Source organism: Magallana gigas, chromosome 4 (assembly GCF_963853765.1).
Source record: "Magallana gigas chromosome 4, xbMagGiga1.1, whole genome shotgun sequence".
NCBI lineage: Eukaryota > Metazoa > Mollusca > Bivalvia > Ostreida > Ostreidae > Magallana > Magallana gigas.
In genome coordinates, this window is record NC_088856.1 from 23,280,132 (window position 1) to 23,303,513 (window position 23,382).

A 23,382-nucleotide genomic window follows, 5' to 3' on the forward strand; every position below is an offset into this window, starting at 1 on the left:
GAGTTTTCCGGAAATTTGTTCCACGTTCTTGGTTAAGAAAATAGTGTTTTGTTAAATGTTAAATCAACTCGTACCTAAAATAATTCGGAAATTGTTAATTCCTACTTGAAGACATTCGGGACTTTTTTTATTAAGTCGTTCTAGAAATTATAAAGGTTTGTGTTAATTCGTCCTTGAAATCATTCAGACATTGTTAAGTCGTACTAAGAATTATTCGATTTTTTAAAAATATTTTTTAAATTTTCATTGTAGTTGGTGTAAGAACTCTGCTTCTTACAGGAACTTTTATCTTTACTCTCAACACCACCGGAAGACCCACTCGTTGCTTTGCAACGAGCTTTGCTCTAGTTTCTTCTTATTTTTTTCCTTCTAGACGCCAACTTTGATCCTTAATATCTCGCTCGTTTGTTCACCGATTGTTTTGAAATTTTCAGGACCGATAACACACCGCGTGATGTTGTCGTTGCATATTTTAGTTGAGGAAAATCCCTATCCAGTTTTGAGTTATTCCCCTTTTAGTAAAATTTAACGACTTCTTTTGTCCAGGGGGTTTAGCTTTAACGATGACTGGCAGAGTCTCAAAGATGGGCTGGTTTGGAAGCTAATACATTGAATTTGTGCGAGATATATTTTATTTATTATTTAAATGCAAATAAAAGGGGTGGTATAGATGTTGAAACAAAGGCAGGAAAAAAAATCAAAAAAATTCGCGTATTTTCCGTGTTAGTTTTCTACCTGATAAAAATTTGTTATAACATGTATTTTAAAAGTTCTTGGTCTTACCCAGACCTTTCATTCGGTGTACCGAAAAAGGGGCTGGCCCTTATAATTAGGGAGTTAGAGGCGTCCAAAGTTTCTTGTCAATAACTTAAAAAGGAATAAAAATTTCTAATGCATTAATGAAGCAAAGTTGTAAAGAAATTAGTTTTGAATCCTTCTATAGTATTCAATTTAATGTTTTTGTAATTTATAGTCAGTATTTGCAGAAACAATTGTTGTCAGTTCGGTCCATTTTTTGTGGGGGTGCGCACGTTTATGAGGTTATGAAAGGGCTTCTTGTAATGCACTAACTGATACATGTAGCGCGCAAAAATAATTCCACATAAAATTCCCAAATGTTTTTATTCATATGTACATTTTCATTTCATATAGATGAACCTCTTTGACCTTATTTTTGTTGTTTGTTTCATAACTGTGCCCCTGTCTATATTTAGATGCATTACGAGACTCAGGTAACCGATCGATAGGAGAGTCGCTAGCTGTATTCAGGCCGTCGCCTAGACGACAGTGCATGTGCTTGTAGAGCTGGACGTACACGATTAACGCCCCACTGTGTTACTGTAACAGATACATTTTGAATTGTTTCAGTACTGGGAGATGTGTTAATAAAATGGTTCCAATGCATGGTAATTAAACTCAACTTTTCTACAACACGTATACACGGCCGTCTTATAAAGCACAATGTGTATTACTGACATGACAAATGTACGTTGGCAATTTAATACGAACGCAGGATTGCTCCCGATAGAACAATACTTTTAAAGCAAAAAAAAAAAAATACCGATTTGCGATGGATATAATATAATTATCATCGTGGAGATGATTTTAAAAAGTGAACTTAATATTCGTATACGATAATATTTGAATCCAAAGCCGCTAGTTTTAAGTTACGGTTATTAGGGATATTAATTATGAATTGCCCCGCGTTTCAGGTTTTTTACTTGCAAAACATCTACAAACGAAAATACCAAACAACCTTCAGCAGCAACTTATAAATTATTTATTCCATACACAATTCTTAAGAGGTGATTAAATAAATTTTATAAATGCTTTATACTTGTATTCGCTATCTTCCATGGAAAAAAGTGGCATGGAAAAAATGTTGTTCAATGTTCATCAAATACGCTGTAGCCTTAGCAATCGAAAATAATTAACAAACTGGATATTGATAGATTGACATATCAACAAACATTCAGACCCGCAATGTGTTTTTTTACAAGTTCTATAAAATGTAGACTCAATGACTGAATTCTTTACCGTTTTCCGTCTGGGTTATTTTGAATCACGTGTGTACGTTATGTGTAGCCATAAAGATGAACACTTTAAGTGTTCAATTTTTAAAAGAAATTGTGTACATGCAGAGCAATGCAATGCTAGGACAATTGAATTTCAACAATGTATATGGTGAGGCCGGTCAGACTGATACTGGTTCTGCTTGTTCTACAAATAGCGAATGTAAGACGAAGTATTTGGGTGTTATATTTTAAACAAATATAAGTATTGCTGTCTTAAAAGCTTGCATTACTCAACAAATTGTTTTATATCTGTGAACCTTTCACTCAGCTTACTTATATCATTACCTGTCAATTTATACTCATTGTTAAGATTCTTATAAATAGTTATGTACAATTGTCAATGCGCAGTCTGGAATACGGCGGCCAGCCCCGGCCACGTCCGACTCTCCCAGAGTCTTGAGTCCGGAGGCCACTACTGGCCATATCCGACTTGTTTGTAACATGTCTGTCTTTTAAATTGTTGTAATGTTGCAATCGTTGAGTCTCGTCCAATAATGTGGAATCCTGCATCAATTGCCTGTTTATTTCTCTGGAACTGTATACTGGTGGACCTTCAGGAATACGGCAAACCTACCCTTCGTTTTAGCTTACGGTCCAAAGCGCGCCTAAACCTTATACCTTTTACACTTTACGCCAACATTCCCTCACCCGGTTCGTACTGCACACGACCGATGCAGATCCAGACGAATTCTCTATCACCGTAAAATCTACGCGGTCAAAAAAATATAATACTTTGTTTCTCAGTGTTTACACATCTAATATTGTACTATGGTCAGCAATCAATTTTTTGTAATACGTCACAAGTATGACGCAGCTACGACGGAAAACCTAATCGTTGCTTGAAACGAGCTCGTCTCTAGTTTATTATTTTTTTCAACTATTATATTGGTTTAAGGTGAAAAGATAAATTTATTTTACTTGTACAGTTGATTAAGCATTGATGTATACGATAGCGTACAAGGTAGTTTAAAAATCAAATCAAATTAATATCAAAGTTCCATGTTTGCGGTAGGTGCTAGCACGATAAAAGAATGTCCTGAGTTGAGGCATCCGATGATTATTTAAAAGAATATTCACATGAGTTTTAAACACTTTAGATTAGATTCTATCGGTCACATATTAAATACTTCTGCAGTTTTCCTACATGTTCGTTTCATTGTGGAAGCGAACTCATTGCTGCCCCCCCCCCTCCCCCCCTCCTCCCGCCCCGCTGACAGGAGCTCGCGCTGTATATTTTTTTTTGGATTGGCGAAACGATATCAAGATCTGTCGAAAATCATTTTTGGTGGCTTCTTCTTATGTGTAACATTTTGTTTCACTTTCCCACCCGTTTGTTTATTCCGTCAGTCTGAGTTAATTCAACCGCCACGTGCCACCGAGAATCTTTTGTCGCTTCAGCGCACACAGCTCAGAACATATATAGCCCCGGGTCATGAATTGTTATGTCAATTGAGTAACAATTGGAATGGTGCTTTTACTACATAAAATAATAAATAAAAAAAATCATCCAGAAAAAAGTTACCGTAACTAAATAGTCAATACCAAAAATAAAATCTGCATGATTACAAACTGAAATCGGGTTTTCAGTATTCGGCGGGATTTGATTTTTCTTCTAACATTAGTATTTTTATTGGTTTCAGAGAATACGATGTAAAAATACAAACAGTAAATAAATCTGATATTATTTACATTGATAATGTTGAGAAATATTTAAAATTAAATTAGTCACATTCGTTAGAAAACAATGTTATATAAACATCCGTTATTTTTTTTTCCTATGTCGTATCATTCGCGTAAATAAATAATTCTGTACATATCCATGCACCTCAGAAAAAATTCAAATGATTAAACAAAAAAGAAAGTTGTAATTACTATTTCGGATTTTTTTTCAAAGTAGTTTAACATTGTATTGAAAAGAACAAGAAATAAAAATGATTCAATTTTTTGACTCAATCTTCGTATATATTACCGGCGCTCCTTACTTGTACATGTATAACGGCGTACAGTGTATAGATTATCATGATCTATTCTATTTGAATTAAGTACCATACGTAAAGATTCCCATAATAATTAATTGCATGACTGTGTACATTGTAGGCAAATCTCTGTGCGTTAATTACTTTTAAGACCTCTTGTTTTCCGTAAAAAATTTCCAATTCTATATATTTTAAAAATATTTTAAAGCCTATTATACGTGACGCATTACTTGTAAAAATATCTATAATCGGGATTCCAAAGAACTTACTTCCTGTAATTCATAGAAATGATCAGTATGTTTTCTTTCTATGTTTACATTTAATTTTGTTCAAATAATTAATAAACTTTCTATCATTTAAATTGTGTGCTTAATCAAATACTGATTCCGATTACATTGAAGTCATTAATTTTTCCATTGGCTATTGACAAAAAAAAGAGACGCTTGACCATCCAATGAAAACAAATACACAGAGTTTGATTGACAGGTTCAGCCAGGTGCAGGTCTCACCCGATGTCCGAGGTTATGTGTGCCGCTTGTACAAAGCCGAATGGTCTTAGTAAGAGTTATCGATGTAAATAAATGATAAAAAAAAAACACATGCTTATCAAAACATGCTCGTGTAAGTTAAAGTTGATTAAGGCTTGTTCCAACAGAAATCATGTTTTGCTAATTGTATTTAATGTTTTTTTATGTATAGCGAATTTTAATATTGCAGAGTCATTTTACCGGTAACGAATCAGTATGCGGTTTCGTCGTGCATGCAACTATTATATATCGGAATTCCAAATGTTTTTATTTTATGTTTAAATCGCGTTTCTTTGTCCTTCTAAACTGTAGTATCAAACTTCCGAAAATATAAAGGAAGTAATTTCAACACCCCCTCCATTTTTCTAGTTTTGAGAATTCGTTTTCCAGTATCGAATTAAGCGCCCTTTATCACTTCTGACCGAATATTTTGAGGCGAATTGATTTCAAAAATATACTAGAGGTACATGTTAATGGACTTATAAATGAAGAAGGAAAAATAATTGTGGGAATATGTCATTTAAACAAATAATATGATCGTTATTTTTATCAAACCGTTTTCCCGTCAAATTAAAACTGGACTTGAACAGTTTTCATTTGCGTTACTTTATAATATTGAATTTTCATAAAAACACTTTATAATAGTAATTGATGATAAGTAGTTGCCATTTTCTTTTATTTTTCCCGTATATCTATCAATATATGCAGCCAAATAATACTTCTGTCGCTCCATTATTATTTGATATGATGCATTATCTTTTAAAATGCATTATATTTACTAATTATCCACTAAATAGGGATCAATAACAAACTTATTTTCAAAGTTAGGCTTAAATGTTTTCACACTTTCGTTTTTTCTGCTTTGAACTTCCGGCAGCTCATATCTGGGTCACATTTTTAATTTGTAAACAATTTGGTAAATAATCGTGCATCTGGCAAACAACTTCACGCACTGATAGAATATTTATTTCTGTTTTATAATTACCTAGCTAGGATTTTTTAAAACCTCAACTTCGTCTTCCACTAGTAATTTTTCTAAAAATTATTCGATACTGGCAAATATTCGTTACCGGTAAAACGACTGGACCAGTACGGAAACATCGTATAAAAACGTTATATATACGTGTACTCTGTAACTAGTCGTCTTTTAATACATATACCTTTCTTTGGTTTGTTAAAAATGAATTCAATTTTGTAAAAAGATAAGTATATCATTTCCTCTAGATTTTTTTTCCATGAAAATACCTACAAAAGAGTTTTGCCAATTACAAACAGTTTAAAGTACATGTAATGTAAAACACGGGCGCCATTTTGAAACAAATTGTCAGAGAGTTCCGAATGAAATCTGATGAACGTTTCACAAGGTTCTCGCACGCTTTGCTCGAAACGATTTGCACACTTTGTCCGAAACTCTGCACGCTTTGTCCGAAACGCTAAACGGTTTACACGAAACGCTTCACGATTCACACGAAACGGTTAATATTACGTTTCTTGCACGTAAGTCGCACGCTTTTTTGGTGTAGTAGTACGTTTCAGGGTCTGTAAATTTTTTCAGCACGCAACAATTCTAAATTGTACATTGTTTTCAAAAATTTAGAAATATTTAAATCAAGAAGTTATCTTAGAGAAAAGGTTACGTGTTTTGTAAACGGGTTCGGTTTAAAAAAAAAAAACCACAATTCCTGACATGACCCATGAGTACACACTGTTTACAACAATGCTTGCTACCCTCTGAAAATTTAACTCGCCATTAAATATTTCATTTTTTAAATAATGTTTGTTACGATTACATAAACTAAAACATTTTCTTATTTTCTTTTTCAATACACGTTTTATATGCAGGCTTTCAATCACAACAATAACAAAAACAGAACTGAAAGTTTAGTAATTATAATCGTTTTACACCACATCACATATATTTTCAACTCGCAGCAACAACGGAAGACCTACTCGTGGCTTTGCCACGAGCTCTGCTCTAGTTGAATGTTTACCCTTTGTGTTTTACATCCATTATAATTACAGACCCCAGATGTCTAAGTTTATTCAATGGTTGTTATACGGAAGACTGTATATGTAATTGCCTATACACAAGAAAGGACATTGACACCAGAAGGAACAATAGGGATACTAGAACAGTAACTATCTTCAGTAATACATCTGGGTAAGCCGTTTTACATCTACTAGATTTCTTTAGTTAATGTTTTAGGTGTAGAAATTATGCAGTATTACTATTAAGGACGTATCGATATTGTACTTATAACAAACAGATTGTTTCATTGTACTTCTACCTAAAGCAAATCCCACCCAACTTTTTAATTTTTTATGTACGTTATTTTGATAATACATCGTATTATAACTTTTTTGATATTTGTTAAAAAAGAGTGATTTGTATACTTGCATGCATATTTGAATAAAAGTTAACAGAATAATTTCTTTTGCATAACTGCACATCTCAGTATTTACTGACAAAGGTTTTTACCTTGTGAAACATTATATAAATAGTGCCTGTTTGGGAGGGTAACAGTTGAAATTGACACCCCGAGAAAACCATTGTCAACCGACGCGAAGCGGAGGTTGACAATGGTTTTCGAGGGGTGTCAATTTCAACTGTTATCCTCCCAAACAGGCACTATTTATTTTGTTATACTGAATGTCTTAATTTTTATATCCACAAGAAAGGACATTGACACCAGAAGGAACAATAGTGATACTGTAACAGTAAATATCTTCAGTAATACATCTGGGTAAGCCGTTTTACATCTACTAGATTTCTTTAGTTAATGTTTTAGGTGTAGAAATTATGCAGTATTACTATTAAGGACGTATCGATATTGTACTTATAACAAACAGATTGTTTCATTGTACTTCTACCTAAAGCAAACCCCACCCAACTTTTTAATTTTTTATGTACGTTATTTTGATAATACATCGTATTATAACTTTTTTGATATTTGTTAAAAAAGAGTGATTTGTATACTTGCATGCATATTTGAATAAAAGTTAACAGAATAATTTCTTTTGCATAACTGCACATCTCAGTATTTACTGGCAAAGGTTTTTACCTTGTGAAACATTATATAAATAGTGCCTGTTTGGGAGGGTAACAGTTGAAATTGACACCCCGAGAAAACCATTGTCAACCGACGCGAAGCGGAGATTGACAATGGTTTTCGAGGGGTGTCAATTTCAACCGTTATCCTCCCAAACAGGCACTATTTATTTTGTTATACTGAATGTCTTAATTTTTATATCCACAAGAAAGGACATTGACACCAGAAGGAACAATAGTGATACTGTAACAGTAACTATCTTCAGTAATACATCTGGGTAAGCCGTTTTACATCTACTAGATTTCTTTAGTTAATGTTTTAGGTGTAGAAATTATGCAGTATTACTATTAAGGACGTATCGATATTGTACTTATAACAAACGGATTGTTTCATTGTACTTCTACCTAAAGCAAACCCCACCCAACTTTTTAATTTTTTATGTACGTTATTTTGATAATACATCGTTTTATAACTTTTCTGATATTTGTTAAAAAAGAGTGATTTGTATACTTGCATGCATATTTGAATAAAAGTTAACAGAATAATTTCTTTTGCATAACCGCACATCTCAGTATTTACTGACAAAGGTTTTTACCTTGTGAAACATTATATAAATAGTGCCTGTTTGGGAGGGTAACAGTTGAAATTGACACCCCGAGAAAACCATTGTCAACCGACGCGAAGCGGAGGTTGACAATGGTTTTCGAGGGGTGTCAATTTCAACTGTTATCCTCCCAAACAGGCACTATTTATTTTGTTATACTGAATGTCTTAATTTTTATATCCACAAGAAAGGACATTGACACCAGAAGGAACAATAGTGATACTGTAACAGTAAATATCTTCAGTAATACATCTGGGTAAGCCGTTTTACATCTACTAGATTTCTTTAGTTAATGTTTTAGGTGTAGAAATTATGCAGTATTACTATTAAGGACGTATCGATATTGTACTTATAACAAACAGATTGTTTCATTGTACTTCTACCTAAAGCAAACCCCACCCAACTTTTTAATTTTTTATGTACGTTATTTTGATAATACATCGTATTATAACTTTTTTGATATTTGTTAAAAAAGAGTGATTTGTATACTTGCATGCATATTTGAATAAAAGTTAACAGAATAATTTCTTTTGCATAACCGCACATCTCAGTATTTACTGACAAAGGTTTTTACCTTGTGAAACATTATATAAATAGTGCCTGTTTGGGAGGGTAACAGTTGAAATTGACACCCCGAGAAAACCACTGTCAACCGACGCGAAGCGGAGATTGACAATGGTTTTCGAGGGGTGTCAATTTCAACTGTTATCCTCCCAAACAGGCACTATTTATTTTGTTATACTGAATGTCTTAATTTTTATATCCACAAGAAAGGACATTGACACCAGAAGGAACAATAGTGATACTGTAACAGTAAATATCTTCAGTAATACATCTGGGTAAGCCGTTTTACATCTACTAGATTTCTTTAGTTAATGTTTTAGGTGTAGAAATTATGCAGTATTACTATTAAGGACGTATCGATATTGTACTTATAACAAACAGATTGTTTCATTGTACTTCTACCTAAAGCAAATCCCACCCAACTTTTTAATTTTTTATGTACGTTATTTTGATAATACATCGTATTATAACTTTTTTGATATTTGTTAAAAAAGAGTGATTTGTATACTTGCATGCATATTTGAATAAAAGTTAACAGAATAATTTCTTTTGCATAACTGCACATCTCAGTATTTACTGGCAAAGGTTTTTACCTTGTGAAACGTTATATAAATAGTGCCTGTTTGGGAGGGTAACAGTTGAAATTGACACCCCGAGAAAACCATTGTCAACCGACGCGAAGCGGAGGTTGACAATGGTTTTCGAGGGGTGTCAATTTCAACTGTTATCCTCCCAAACAGGCACTATTTATTTTGTTATACTGAATGTCTTAATTTTTATATCCACAAGAAAGGACATTGACACCAGAAGGAACAATAGTGATACTGTAACAGTAACTATCTTCAGTAATACATCTGGGTAAGCCGTTTTACATTTACTAGATTTCTTTAGTTAATGTTAATGTTAGTTAATGGGATTTGCTTTAGCAGGGATAGGTTTGATTATCTTGTATTAATTTGATTTAATGAAAATAAAACGGCGTAAACAATTCTGAATTAATTATTTACATGTACAATACCCTCGCTTTGCATTTCTGCACATAAGACACCAACAGGGTTTCTGCATCCGCTTGTATCAATTGCAATTCTGATGATGTTGTTTCAGTCATATCCTGCTTCCTAGTTTGCCTCCTCAGAGCCCAATTGGGTCTTTCAGGCTTCTTTTTTTTAGGTTTCCACGCTCTCTCTCTCTCTCTCTCTCTCTCTCTCTCTCTCTCTCTCTCTCTCTCTGCCATCTACATCTAGCCAAATCAAATGGGCCTAATATTCCCAGTCTTGATTTCATTATTCCTCTTTTCCGACCGTTTTCAGCAATTTCCTCTTGTTGATTATACAATCTTGCCATTTAATACCCATTCATTGTCTTGTGCAATTGCTTCCATACCCGCATGGTCTGTTTTCTTTCTCCTTGTTTAATCTCAAAGTACTTAACAGCATATATTGTCGCTATCCTTAAATTACGTATACATTCTTTTATATTGGTTATTCCGAAAGTTTTCTTTGATTTCAAGATATTATTTTGTTAGTTGTTTTTTAATACTTTCCAAACATGATGTTAATTTTTTTGACATTTTAATAATCATGTGATGTACCAATGTATAAGGCATTTATATATACGTCGGAATTTTTTAATTAAAATTCCTTTCGTTTTCTGTTTGTTTAAGGTATCATGTGCCATTGTTTCTAGCGCTCTCGGGCGCTAGCAACTTTGTTAGTCTTTTTTCACTAGAATACGAATGCTCGACTTCGTAGTAGGGGATTCTGGGAATACTGTACTACTGTAGATAAACTGCACCATTTGAATTCCTTTTTATCACCTTCACATGAAGTTTTGTGTTTAATTTAAAATGTCAAAAAGTAACAGTAGCTTAGGTCTTATAATGCAAAGTTATTTTAAATATTATAATAAATAGCTAACTTTATCTTAAATTCCTTCAAGTTCGGAAAACAACTTCGGATATGTTTTCCAAGCTTGCCGGAAAGGCCCGAGAAGATACGATTGCTACACAACAGTACCAATGGTTCTTGAAAATTTTCACCTCGAAATTGAAACATTGATTAAGGCACAGTCAATGAGGTATGCCATTGCCGATGTGAAGCCCACTCTAGATTCACAATTCTAAATTGAGACCTCACTCAAGCACAATTCCAGTACACCACGGTGCCTTCTTATTGTTAATTAATCGATTCAGGAATTTAAAACAATGTTTTAGAAATCTGTTTCTGTGTTTAAGGATGGCTACGGCGCTAGCTCACCAATCTTTTTTAAAAGATAAGCTTGTACATGTAACGACATTTTAATGTTACATGTTTGAGAAAACTCATTTGTATATTTCAGACAAAAACCTGAATCTGCTTCATGTGAAAATCAAAAAGAATATCTAAATGGTTTTGTGATATGCCTGATATTGCTCACTCTATCAGTAGCAGGAAATGTAGTCCAGTTTTGCAATTCTTCCCGCAACAAATCAAGGCAAGGTAAGATATCTGATGCAGGAAATTAAATTTGTGTACATGCACGGGATGAAGCTCTGCCATTTAGTCAACTGAAGTTTAACTGACTGAGTTGTCTAGAAGATGACGGACTGGTATAGCTCATCTTGTGATGTAACTCAATTAAAGAACCGTTTTAATATTTTGTGTTCATTACTTAAATTGTATTAAGTTAATTTTGCCTTCTATAAATGCATAGTAAAAAAAACAGATGAACAAAATGTGTATCCTGTTTTTCAATCGTATTTATCCAGTATCCTCTGTCATTGCCACCTCGTGATATTCCTATGTGCCTATGTGAATTCTTATCGTATACAGAAAAATATGAATCCATTTAAAAATACAACTAGATGCTGTCACTAGTCAGTAATACCCGCACCAAGTGTTTGCCCCTAAATAACACTGTTTTGTACCAGTTTAATTAAAAATGAAGGCCACATGCAAGCTTCTGTAATACATTTAAAAATTATAATTTTCATAATTGAAGGATGAGATCCCTTCCCATATGATAATACACATGAGCAGCACTTTATGTGCAATTTGGGGTTGAACTGTTTACAGTGAATTTTCAGTTAATCAATAATCTTAACATTTCATGTCATAGAAAATATAATGGTCTATATAATTATTACAAACAAAATTAAAAATTAGATTATGCCCCCTCCCCGTGGCGGTTGCCGGTTTTAGATTTGCTTCTGTGTGCCTACATGTACATCATAGTGTGCACAGATTAAGAGAAGGGGTTGGAGTGAGGAGTCGAGACCCCCCCCCCCCCCCCACCATGAAAATTCATTTTTATATCAATAGTAAAATTACCAAAAATACACCTTGAACCCCAATGCTCTTACAGACATGTAAACGCTCTAACCCATTGCGCTGAAATGTTACGTAACATTATTTTGGGGGTAAATATTTATTAATATCTATACTTTATTGTTTATCTCAATTAAGGATGTATACATCACAATATGCACGTGTCCTGCACCACCTTAAAGCTGTTAAGCTACCTAATAAAATAGTGCAAGGGGTTTTGAAGAACAGGTGATAAATATACTTGCATGTTACAAATTACTGATCTTTGTCTGAAGTTACTTACACAACACAGGTCTGCAGGTCTCATTAGCGGGTGCTAGTTTTACCCAGCTCTTCGATTAGATGGTTTCATGTACCGGTATGTGTTTTCCATATGCAGAAAAGGATTAGTTAAGATCAGCTAAAGGAATTCATTATTGTGCTTTAATTGGATTATCATTATGATGTTGACCCATACAGGTAAGTATAATGCATGAAGTAGCAGTGGCACAAGATAATGAGATGCCAGCACACATAAGTTTTACTTTCACTTTCTAAATGTGATCTCCCTTTGACAGCATACTGTATCATCATCTTTTAATATATAAATAAGCTTATCATTGTTACATATCCAATCGCATTTGTAAAGTTTCTGTCATTTTAATTGCAAAAGTTATTTTTTTATTTGTCAGACTTACACTATTTAGTTGACCCCATATTGACCCTGTATAAACAATTTCGTATTAAATGTGTGTATTACAGGAGTATTTCTTTCTTAGTGTATTATAATGCATCAAATACAATGTAGGTCATGACCTTATGGGACTGTTCGATCTGACCCCACGAAACAGGAAATTTGGTGTAAAGTACATTAATGACCCCCAGGTGTTGTCTTTAAACCCCCCCCCCCCGCCTTTATGAAATAGGAAATGATGATACACTGTATATTTTGTTACCTTCTGAGATCCTCATCCCTAAACCATATAATTTATTCTTGCTCTTTTTTTTTTTAAGAATAACATTTTTTACCAGTTTATAAAAGTTTTAAGACACCCGAATTATATTTTGATTTTTATAGATCATTCGACAATTAAGGGGGGGGAGAGAGAGAACAGTTGTATTTGTGTTTGTTTGGGGGGTGGGGGTTCCAAGTCATCCCGATATATTTAACAATTTTTTATTGTAATTTAAAATAAAACTATAAGCCATACTACAGTCATGAACATGAATAGTATAGAACAAAACACAAACTAATACATGTATATATACATAGGAATTATTACAAAACATAGATGATTGATCTATATCTGGGTTCTTAAATTAAATCATACATCATACATATTCTATTATTGTCTCTTTGTTCAAGGCATTTCAGATGGTATGTAGGTCATGATCCCAAGTGCCCTTCCTGAAATTATCAAATATCATAAAAACCATTGAGATCCCCACCTTAATCCAAATATATTATTCCTCCTTAGGTCATGAAGCATCAGATCATTATGGCATGTAAGTCATGACCCTTAGAATCAGAAATTGTCAATTATGTTTAGATTATTGATGTTTGATGATATCTCTATTTAATCTTTATTATTAAGTTTCCCGAATGAAATTTGGAGACTTATTGTTTTTGTACGGTTCTTAATAATACATGTATTATTATTCTTCGTCCTCTTCTTTCCCGCTTTGAACTTGTTTCTCAAAAATGGCTGAACAGAATTGTACAAAACTCTAGGATATGATAGGCCTGCATATCTAGTTGTGCATCCTTGTTTGATTTTTCTCATTTTGGGTTAGACAACCACTTTTCAGGGGGGTGAGGGGGTGGGTGTGTCAAAACGGTGTGGGGTCTAACATCGAACCTTGTAGGAAGAATAGTAGACTCTATTGTAAATGGTAACTTGAAAACGGACAAAAATAATAATATAGGGTTTTCATAATCATTTTTCATAATCATATATTGACTGTTACTGGCAATATATAAAGTTTATTTGATCTGACCCCTGGGGTCATCCCCACCCCCAGGAATTTGAAATTACCATATATCTCAGAAACTGTTATAATCATGACCCCTAAATCATATATATTCATGGTTGTAATGTCAAGGAGCATTAAATGTTATGTAGGTCATGGGCCCTGTGGGTGGTCCTGACCCCCTCGAACAGCAAGTCCCTTAATATCTTCAAAACAGTTGAGATCCCCACCCTTAAACCATACGAGGGTTGTCCAAAAAGTTCGTGGACACATGTAATTTTATTCAAAATAACAGCGCCATTATCAGGAAAGTATTATAATATTGTAATATAGAGTATAATAATGTATATGTATAACAATCAGAGTAATGTACATTTTTGTTATGGAGTTATAAATGTATATACATTGCCTATACAGACCGCACGGCCCAGTCTGAAGATTAATTATAACGACTTGTCTATAACGTCGTAGTCCTAGGTCTATCTGAGAGTAATATGCTGCATTCACCGTTTGGTCAGAGGGTACAATCGCATATTCCATCAAAATATCACTTGTGCCACTTGTGGATAAGTAAACTCGAACCATTTTGATGTTTTTCCTGTTTCCTTAATCGTTTTTTTTTTGTTTCTATCTGTTTTATACTTCAGTCGACACAATTTTTTGATGGCGCGCTGTTCCGTGCGCTCAGATGACGCCGCTTTTTCACGCAATTTTAAAGACATATTGTTGCCGTAATATCTTTTAAAAGTCCTCTGCTGGTTTGAAAATATTTTCAAACGACATATGAAAATGACGTACACCATACAGACTACGTCACAATAGAAGATTAGGAAGTTTTGAAATGTTTTATAAAAACTGCAAATATTTATATCTAAAAACTCAATTACAAAGTTTGGACAATTTTTACGCTGGGCCGTGCGTACTTTCCGCGACCCTTTGATGGATTAAAATTTTACTATATTTCCATGGAAAACATTCAAAACCACTTTAGTTTCATTTGAAATTTTATGACAAAGATTTAGATCTACAATATGTATAAACCCATTTAAAATGACAAAAACGCGATTGTCCACGAACTTTTTGGACAACCCTCGTATATATTCTTGTTCCTTGTGTCAAGGGACATCAAACAGTATGCAGGTCATGGGCCCTGGGGGTGGTCGTGACCCCCCTCGAACAGGAAGTGCACGAATATCTCGAAAACGGTTGAGATCCCCACCCCTTAACCATATGTATTCTTGATCCTTAATTAAAGGGCATCAAAATGTATGTAGGTAATGGGCCTCAGGGTTAAATTTAATTTTTCAAAACCGTATTGCCCATCTGTAGAACAGTCCCTATCATATCCCAAAATATGATGTGTCTATCCATTATATCATAAGAGGAGCTCTTGGATCTAATTTGTTTTTTGTTTTAGTGATAAACGTCAATTTTCTGCTACTATTTGACTCCCTGGATAAAATTTAAATTTTTAAAACCTTACTGCACATCTATAGGACAGTCCCTATCATATCCCAAGATATGATGTGTCTATCCATTAAATCATAAGAGGAGTTCTAGGATCTCTGGGTTTTTTTTGTGATAAACGTCAATTTTCTGCTACTATTTGACTCCCTGGATGAAATTTAAATTTTTAAAACCTTACTGCACATCTATAGGACAGTCCCTATCATATCCCAAGATATGATGTGTCTATCCATTAAATCATGAGAGGAGTTCTAGGATCTCTGGGTTTTTTTTGTGATAAACGTCAATTTTCTGCTACTATTTGACTCCCTGGATGAAATTTAAATTTTTAAAACCTTACTGCACATCTATATGACAGTCCCTATCATATCCCAAGATATGATGTGTCTATCCATTAAATCATAAGAGGAGTTCTAAGGTCTATGGTTTTTTATTGATAAACGTCAATTTTCTGCTACCATATGACTCCCTGGATGAAATTTAAATTTTTAAAACCTTACTGCACATCTATGTGACAGTCCCTATCATACCCCAAGATATGATGTGTATATCCATTAAATCATAAGAGGAGTTCTAGGATCTATGGTTTTTTATTGATAAACGTCAATTTTCTGCTACTATTTGACTCCCTGGATGAAATTTAAATTTTTAAAACCTTATTGCACATCCATAGGACAGCCTCAATTATATCTCAAGAGATGACGGAGCTACTCCAAAAGTTGTAAGAGGAGTTCTGGGAACCATCCTTTTTTTGCAAAAAACGTCATTTTTTGTTGCCCACTGATCCCCTTAATAAAAAAAAATTCTGGAACCTGATCACACTTCATTATGACACCCCCAATTATATTCTAGAAGATCATTTGGCTACTGGTAAAAAAAAATGACGTTTTTGAAACCAGTTTTTTTGTTAAAAAAAACCCGCCATTTTTCAGCTATTAAATGACCTCCAAGACAAAATTAAAAATTCAGAAACCTTATTGCGCATCTATAGGATACCCTAAAACATATTTCAAGAGATGATTTGTCTACTGTTGAAAATGTAGGAGGACTTCGAGGAAGAAAGTTTTTTTGTGAAAAAACGTCATTTTTTACCAATTATTTGACCCCCAGGACTAACAGAGAATTTTTGAAACCTTTTTACAAAACAACATGATACCAAAAATCAAACTGCAAGAGTTCAGTTTGCTGGTTTATAAGATGTAAGAGCAGTTTGAGAAAATAAAACGTGACAGACGGACGGACAGACGGACGGACGGACGAAACAGGGTAACAACAATATACCCAAACTTTCTTTAGAAAGTGCAGGTATAATTATTGAGATTAAAATTAGCTTACTTTACTATCTATGTACATTGAAATAAAATTCGAAATTCTAATCGGCTACACAATTACACATGTGAACAAAAGCTCGTTCTGGACGAGCAAATTTACCATTTCTGGTAATTTTTGGTACTTTTTAAAATCTAAGTCAGTTTTTAACATAATATAGGACTTTTATCTACACTAAGGTAAAAAAGTGAAATGCAAAATGGTGCATTGATCGTATTTCTTTTGTAAATGTGAAAAATTACTTTTTTATGGAAACAATACTAAAGATTAGCATAACTATTTTTAAAAAAATACAGACACCGGAAAGTTGGCATAATAAAGCATGTAGACCTAGTCATTTGTCTATCTTGGAATTAAATAAAATAAAATGTAGAATTCCTTTTACAACGTCCGGTCTAAAAAGCTGTTGTTCCTATTGAATAATAACAGGTTATGACATTACCATTTTCAATCACAAAAACGAGCTTGAACATTTCCAAGGGCTAACAATATCACATAATGCCATCAAAACCAAGTAACAATTTGCTCTTACAATGCATTGCTAGTATGTTAACTGTAAATACATATTTAATATGCAATTCACTCTAGTTTATCCTTTAGATAAACATCTTTCAGGCATTCATATAAATTATTTACGCAATGGGGATTTTATTCACCAAATTCACCAAATGTCAAGATATTGATCGGTTTTGAAAAGGATGAATTATGGAATTTGTCAAGATCACTAAGTACAAGTAGTTATCATGACAGTAACGTGAATATAAGGCAGGTGCTTTGGTCCGGTTTTAAACTTATTCCATAGTTAGTTTATAATATTATTGAATGTGCATTTCAAGAGAAAGGGTAAAGAAAGCAAAATATTCAATTGCAACACCTTATCTTTCATCTTTAAGCGGTACGTATTGTTTTAAGTTTCAAATTGAGGGTAAAATGGCAAATATATTTAGTTTAATTACTGCATTTTTGTAGAAAATGATAAATACAAAGGTACAGAAGAAAAACTACCATTAGAACCTAACGCAACAGGTATATACATATACATATATACGATTTCCTGTGGTTTTATCAATGAAATATGAAGAGTATTGCAAAGTAAAATGTAATTGACATAGCTTATGATCCTGATGCACTTGACAGGCTTGAATGTTGAATCTGAGCCATAGGTTTCTGATGCTGGATTAGGTTAAGGTTTTTAGAGCTGGTTAAAGTTTATAGAGCAGGTGCCTTCTGATGATTATACATTGTATCTTAATTATTACTGGTCCTAACTTCACCAAACATGCATGTATGGTGCGTCGTCTGATACTGATGCACCTCACAGGCATGAGCTTATCTGAGCCAAAGGTGTCGATTGCTGGAAGAGGTGAAGGTTTTAAGAGCAGGTTAATTTTTTTAAAACAGGTTTATAGAGCAGGTGCCCTTTAATGATGATATCTTAGTTATTACTGGTCCTAACTTTATTAAACTTGCATGAACTGTGCGTCTTATGATATTAATGCACCTGACATGCTTGAATGCTAAATCTGAGCAATGGGTTTTGGATGCTGGATGAAGATTTTTGGAACAGGTCACATGTTTAATAGATAATAGTGCTATTTCAAACTTGCATAGTTTATTAAACTATAATATAAATGAATCGCAGAGGTAGCTTCAGATGCAGAGCTTGATCTCCATCATCAAGGATTCTAAAAAATATATTTTAGTTATTACTGGTCCCAACTTCACAAAAATTGCATGGATGGTGTGTCTTATGATACTGATGCACCTGACAGGTATGTATGCTGAATCTGAGCCATAGGTTTCGGATAATGGAGGAGGTTAAGGTTTGAAGAGTTGGTCTAAGTTTTTGGAGCAGGTGCTCTCTAGTGATTATATCTGAGTTATTACTGGTCCTTACTTCACCAAACTTGCGTGGATGATGCGTCTTATGATACTGATGCACCTGAGAGGCTTGAATGCTGAACTTAACCATATGTTTTGGATGCTGGGTGTGATTAAGGTTTTTGGAATAGGTCACATGTTTTATAGATAAGAGCTTGCATAGTTGATTTAACTATAATATAAATAAATTGCAGTGGTAGCTTCAGATGTAGAGCCTTATCTCCATTATCAAGGATGTAAAAAAATCACCCTCGTATACCTTACCCAAACTTGCTTGATAGATGTGTTTGTTGTGAAATGATATAAGATGATTTCTATTATATAGTATTGTATAATATGAAACACGCTTGTTAAATATTATACAATTTTAAATCATGTTATGTTGTAAAAAAGTTATATGATACTATATGATATTGTATCAAATGTTTTGATGTTTTGTGATATGATATTTTATCATGATATTGTTATGTATAGTATTGTTATTATGATACAATATTGTATAATATGATATTGAGTTGATGATATTGTTATTTTATCACATGATACCGTTACATTTGATATTGCAATATATAATATTGTATCATATGATGCAATATTGTATAATATAATATCATATCGTATGATATTGTTAAATGTGATATTTGTTTATATAATATATTATATTGTTTTCTCTGGTTTAAACATAGCACGTGATTGCCTCATATATCTCTATATTTGATCTGTGAGAAATAATATTAGGCAATATGGCCGTCATTGGTCGACGCTTCGCTTACTCATTTCGACATTTCATAGTAATTAATACATAAACCGCATGCCGTAAGTTCTTAAAGTATTTGGAGTAGTTGCCCTTTGAAACTCATTAAAATTAGAGTAGTTGCCCTTTGAATATTGACGTCACATTGTTTTGTCTGGAGCAGAACAAAATGGCAGCGTCGAAATTTGCTCAAATCTCTGCAGAGGAAAGGGAGAAAACATTTTAAATTGAATAGCAACGAAACATTGTAAGTAAACATGGGTGAAGCAAGGATTTTTAAAGAGTATTTGAAAGGTAAGATTGAAAATTTTGAAGAGTTTAAATGAGTTAAATTGGACGAGACGTTAGGCATCATGTACGTGGCTTCATCGCTATTTGTGAATATATATTATATGTCGCTTGATAGTCCTCGGGAAAACAAAACACTTATTAGGTTAGTTACTGACCCACTACGGAAATATATTGGGTTGATCAATCTCATAGACGGCTCGGCTTCGCCTCGCCATCTATGAGATTGATCAACCCAATATATTTCCGTAGTGAGTCAGTAACTAACCTAATAAATAATAATATCACATTAAATTGTATTATATGATATTGTTATATTTAATATTGTATCATATGATACAATATGTATAATATGATATTGTATTGTATATTATTTTACTATATCACATGATATCGTATCACATGATACAATATTATACTATATTATACATATCATATCATATGTTACAATATTGTGAGGTATCATGACATGATATTGTATCATCTTATACTATATTGTATCAATTATTATATATTATGATATTATATTATGTGATCAAATACAATACTGTTTAACATGATACACTGCCATATTATATGTTACAATATCATATTGCATTATTATGTAACACGGAATTTTTTGTATTTTATGATATATATTGTAAGAATGATATGATGCAATATTGTATTTTATATTATTGTATTGATAAAAATTGTATCTTATAATACCGTATCAAATGAACATATGATTATCATATAATTTTTAAGAGATGATGTACGATATTGTGTCAAAGCAGTATCCATGAATATCCAAGATCATAAAGTATGATTGTCATATAATGTGATAAAGGTGGTCCCATAAAGGTGATGCCTCATAAAGGTGATGCTTCGTCTCGGTGAGCTTTGTAATCTGTGATTACCTATGTCTTGTATGTGGATTAAGAGTAAGAGGATTGGCATTTAACCTTCTTTTCTGCATTCATTGCAGTTGTACAGTTGATTATAATAAATTACAACTAAATGTTCTAAATCTATTTTTTACTTGAATTGTTTGTCGGTTTTACTTCCTGTGAAATCGTATAGTTGGCTTACGGAATAGTCCAATGATTATTCAGTTATCACTTTCCTTTCAAAAAGCCCCGTGCAGGCATCAGTGATATATTACGGGTAATTACATGGGCATTTGTGGTCATTACACTGTAACCATGGGACAAATATGCAATAAATCCATACATGTAAATGCAAATATTTTGCACAATAAATAGAGACTAAAGTCCAATCAAAAGTATTACTATCTGATCAAACCAATTTTTTAAATATATTAAAAGGTTCCCCGTGTATCATAAACACATACAGTTGTACGAAGATTTTAAAGAATGGGTATATTAATAAATACTTTTTTCTGTGCAGAAAATGGTCGATCCCCAGTATCTGACAGGCAACAATCAAGATTTGAACCTGGTAATTATGTAATATATTACAAGATCATAACACATCAAAATCGTTTCATGATGTATTAATATCTCAGGCAAATGCTACTAATTTTCAAAAAAATATATTTCAAAAATATAACATATCAAAAACATACTAAAACCCGTCATTCTATATATCATAAAATTTAATGTATCATTACGTGTACTATTAAACTTATCGACAAATTAATGTGTTGTTTCACAACTATAACATACATTTCTGATTTTTAAAACCCTGTTTGGTTTTATCTCCTTTTTTAGATGGACTTCTTTACAATGACATTAGTTGAATATACCTTTGAAGATGAACAGCTATTTAATCTCTTAAAACGACAATATCGTCATAGAGTTCCTTCTGAATTTGAATATCTCGTGAACACTAGAGTAACACCAAACAAAAAAGAATATATTTTCGAGCAACGTGACGAAAACGGGTGTATTCTCTTGCATTATGCTGCGCAAGGTGGAAACACGATAATACTTAATGAAATCCTTAGAATTACGTCTTACAAAATTCTTAACAAGAAATGTATTCGAGGTCAGAGTGCATTGCATTTCGCAATAAAACAACAACAGACAGACATGATAGAACATCTTATCGAATTACATTCCGAAAAAAGGAATCGAGACGAAGAGAAAACGCCGATCCACAAAGAAACCAAAACCGATTGTGATATAGTCAGAGGAGAGTTTTCGCCAGTTCATTTGGCTGCATGGTTTGGTAATACCCGTCTGCTCAAAATAACAAAAAGAAAACAACAAAACAACGCTTACTTCTCTCTAAAATTTTTGGTCAAAATAGAGTGTGACTTAGCATAGTGATATTTAAATAGTCAAAACAAATGTATAATTAAAATCATATCAATTGTTTTCAGAGGCATAACAAACTTTGTATGGTCTATATCGTGGTGCAAGCAGTATAATTGCATTTATCCACTAGCACTGAACCTGACTTGCCAAGGATAACAGAAAGCTTCCCGGAAAAAAACAGATATACCTACATATATTTGTACCTATAGATGAGATCTATTTAGAACATAAGATATGAGTGGATTTTTATTACCATATAGTGAATGTGGTTTAAATGTTCGTACAGAGGTCTTGCGACGAACCTTCTCATTTTCCCCCAAAAAATCTGTGGTTAAGCTGTTTTATATTTGTCAATGTGTCTATATATGCTATGATTATATGTACTTCTGCAATCGATTCACGATTTATGTAAGATTATATGCTGAATTTCATCACCTCAATCAATTTAACAAGGTTCACTATTGTATTATTTAAAAAATAACACCAAAGTTGGAGACTACGATCATTAATTACTATACTCTCTAGGTATAAATAAACGTAATACAAATCAAGATCGTTTTGTTGTGGAAGTGAGTGTTTCGAACTTTTAACGCCCCCTTTTTCCAGATTTTTCCCAAGTTTGCCAAATGATTTGAGCTTCATTTTATATGCCCGCATAATATGTTACATGCAGGTTACACACCTATTATTCTCAGGTTGTGATAATACATTGTTTGTATTATTACATGTATATAACTTTAACAACCCTAGATTGTGTTTGTTTACTGTCATTTACTATTTATTGTAATTAATGACCTATTCTACTCTTGAAAGTGTGTTATTGTTTATTCGCGATCGGAAATGGCAGACAGGTATAACATAAAATTAAAATACTTTATTTTATGAACATGATGAGGTAAAGTATTAAAGAACTAAAAGTTCTATTATCTGGTAACCGTAATAAAAAGCATTGAATTCCACTCACTGATATCTTCCCCCAAGTATGCTACCATCCCTTTAGAAATTAGTTTCATACATTTATGTGTTTTAGTTACCCGATAGGCAAAGAAAAACAGTCAAGGAAGAGTTGAACCTACATGTTACAAAGCATTAACAGTTTGACGGATCGTTTTTAAAATCGCTTTATAAACATCATATGATTTATATTTTATTTGAAGAAGTAGATTTAAAAACTCTAAAATATTACATTTTGCAAAGCAAATTGAGTATAATTTAGCGTTTTACCTCAACTCTAAAAATCAACGCAAAAATAATGAATTAAAATTGTTTGTTACATATGCAAGTCTGCAAAAGCTTCATTTGCAGTTAACTCAATTCATTGTGATAAAATTGAATGCATACAATCATCTTG

At 33.0% G+C, this 23,382-nt stretch overlaps 2 protein-coding genes across 5 annotated transcripts in view; both read left to right on the plus strand.

Moving 5' to 3' along the window:
• The window catches only part of LOC105325699 (ankyrin-3), a 130,782-nt gene that overhangs the window by 27,294 nt on the left and 80,106 nt on the right, over positions 1–23,382 (plus strand). The gene's annotated exons all lie outside the window — the stretch shown is intronic.
• On the plus strand, positions 7,731–22,788 carry LOC136269731 (uncharacterized). 3 transcript variants are annotated; one of them, XM_066083472.1, is made up of 6 exons: positions 7,731–7,905; positions 9,586–9,654; positions 11,134–11,273; positions 17,817–17,873; positions 21,160–21,210; positions 21,483–22,788. In XM_066083472.1, exons 1-6 carry the CDS (start codon positions 7,742–7,744, stop codon positions 21,509–21,511), a joined length of 510 nt encoding a protein of 169 aa, XP_065939544.1. In that variant the 5' UTR covers positions 7,731–7,741; the 3' UTR covers positions 21,512–22,788. The 3 variants fall into 3 exon arrangements, 2 of the variants coding, with proteins under 2 accessions (XP_065939544.1, XP_065939545.1); XR_010713669.1 differs by lacking the exon at positions 7,731–7,905 and adding an exon at positions 9,002–9,071; XM_066083473.1 differs by lacking the exon at positions 17,817–17,873.